Source organism: Penaeus vannamei, chromosome 21 (genome assembly GCF_042767895.1).
Source record: "Penaeus vannamei isolate JL-2024 chromosome 21, ASM4276789v1, whole genome shotgun sequence".
NCBI lineage: Eukaryota > Metazoa > Arthropoda > Malacostraca > Decapoda > Penaeidae > Penaeus > Penaeus vannamei.
This window is the reverse complement of record NC_091569.1, coordinates 32577955-32580454: the sequence shown is the minus strand read 5'-3', so window position 1 is coordinate 32580454 and position 2500 is coordinate 32577955. Positions and strand designations below refer to the sequence as shown.

The 2500-nt window shown below is 35.4% G+C and overlaps 1 protein-coding gene across 1 annotated transcript in view; it reads right to left on the bottom strand.

The window, feature by feature from the left end:
- LOC113828929 (gamma-glutamyl hydrolase-like) overlaps nt 1–2500 on the bottom strand; it is a 10408-nt gene that overhangs the window by 7082 nt on the left and 826 nt on the right. Inside the window, exons 2-4 of the mRNA XM_070136099.1 lie at nt 1705–1831; nt 719–769; nt 56–134 (exon numbers count right to left, since the gene is read on the bottom strand). Of these exons, the coding sequence (XP_069992200.1) occupies nt 56–134; nt 719–769; nt 1705–1831 (257 nt within the window). The remainder of the gene's footprint in view (nt 1–55; nt 135–718; nt 770–1704; nt 1832–2500) is intronic.

Sequence of the window (2500 nt, the reverse complement as noted above, 5' to 3'; positions counted from 1 at the left end):
ACCAAACCCCCCCACCCCCACCCCAGCTAAGTATCTAGCATATATCATTACTAACAAGTTGGTATATCTTGGCACCAGCTGCTCCGTATCCACTGGAGCTGGTGATAGAGCTGGCGCCACCTGGGAACACAAACCTGCGACAGATATGAGTACATGTGTCATGAGATAAGGACATACTGGCATACTTGACACATTCAAAGGTGTGTGTGTGTGTGTGCGTGTGTGTGTGCGTGTGTCTGTGCGCGTGTGTGTGTGTGTGTGTGTTGCGTGTTGCGTGTGTGTGTATGTATGTGTGTGTGTGTGTGTGTGTGTGTGTGTGTGTGTGTGTGTATGTTTGTGTATGTGTGTGTGTGTGTGTGTGTCTGCGTGTGTGTGTGTGATCATCATCAACATCATCAATTATATTCACGATGATCATTATCATTATTATCATTATGTTGATGATGATTTTTACTATTATTATCATTATGTTTATATCATTATAATTTTCATCATTATCATAATTACCAATATATATATATATATATATATATATATATATATATATATATATATATATATATATATATATATATATATATATATATATATATCAATAAACAGGTAAATGTACAAAACAGAACTGAGGAGAAAACGCAATTAGCAATACCTAAAAATAGATACATGGAACAGTGACGTAAACATTTCTCAGAACAAGAGCTAAACATGTTTTTCTTACCCATTGAGGTGTTTGGCCAAATTCTCATAATAAGCGTCATCTTGATTGATACTGGAAGGAAATATATTATCCTCATTATCCACAATGTTCCTGATTATCACAAATATTAGTATGTTATCATTATCATTCTCTGTTTCTCTTTTTCTCTCTCATTCTATCTGCCTGTCTTTCTCTATATATAGATCTACCTATCTATCTATCGCTCTGTCTGTTTATCTAACTCACTCTCCGCCTTTCTATTTCTCCCTCCCTCTCTTTTTCTTTCTTTCCTTCCTTTCTCCCCCCCCCCCCACTCTCTCTATCTCTTTCTCCTACTCCTCCTCTTTCTCCACCTCTATTATTTCTCCACCTCTCTCTCTCTCTCTCTCTCTCTCTCTCTCTCTCTCTCTCTCTCTCTCTCTCTCTCTCTCTCTCTCTCTCTCTCTCTCTCTCTCTCTCTCTCTCTCTCTCTCTCTGTCTCTGTCTCTGTCTCTGTCTCTCTCTCTCTCTTATCTGGATGAGGGTGGGAGTGTTATATCACCTTACCGATATGTAAGCCAATGACTCTGAATTCTTGTAATGCTTGTAATTCTTTATAATTTAAGTGTTGTATTTATTTTTAAATATTATTATACCTAAGCTTTGTATAATGAATTGTGAGCCCGCACAGGGACTTATTAAGTAAGGGTGAGGATAACCTAAGTTACCTCATCCTTTTGAGATGTAATTTTACTTTTGTCTCAATAAACGTGTCAAAGTCAAAGAAAAAGTCTCTCTCTCTCTCTCTCTCTCTCTCTCTCTCTCTCTCTCTCTCTCTCTCTCTCTCTCTCTCTCTCTATATATATATATATATATATATATGTATATATATATATATATATATATATATATATATATATATATATATATGTATATATATATATATATATATATATATATATATATATATATATATATATATCTGTCTATCTATCTATCTTTCACTCTTTCTTTCCTAAGAAACTCACAGAATTGGGACCACTCGGGCTCCAGCGCTCTCGAAATGCTTCACGTAGGACGCAGCGATGTAGGATGTGTAGTTCTTATCCTCCAACCCTTCAAGGATGCTGTCCGAAGGATGCTGAGATAGGATGCCTGGGAGATTTTGATGCGGTAGGAGAGAAGGAAAGGAATGGTCATGATTTAGGTTTGGGCTCCCTCATTCGCTCTTTCTTCCTCTTGTTTTTTCTTTCTCTCTCTCTCTCTCTCTCTCTCTCTCTCTCTCTCTCTCTCTCTCTCTCTCTCTTTCTATCTATCTCTCTGTCACTCAATCTCTCTCTCTCTCTCTATCTATCTATCTATCTATCTGTCTATCTATCTCCCTCTCTCTCTCTCTCTCATTGCATTGTATAAATGTCCGTTTCATCAAAGAAAAAAATGCTAATAACACTGACTGTCTTTGCCACCTGGACAAGATCTAATAAAACAGGTATACAACCAAGTAAACTTGAGAAAAATACAATGTGCACACGTACAAAAATAAAAAAAAATATATAGAATAAAAGAAAAAAACATAATAATCAGTATATAAATCCATATAATAGAATAAAAGGAAATAAAATAAAAGAAAAAAACAATAATCAGTATATAAATCCATATCAAATCTTTACAATTATAAACACGAATTCAAATAACTTCCCAACTGCCTAAAAAATGGAGCTTATTCGACATATACTTAAACGTACTTTGACATCTGTCTATCTATAACTGCTCAAAGCATTCTACCGTTGATTGAAAAGAGATCAGTGTAGTGTATCTGATACA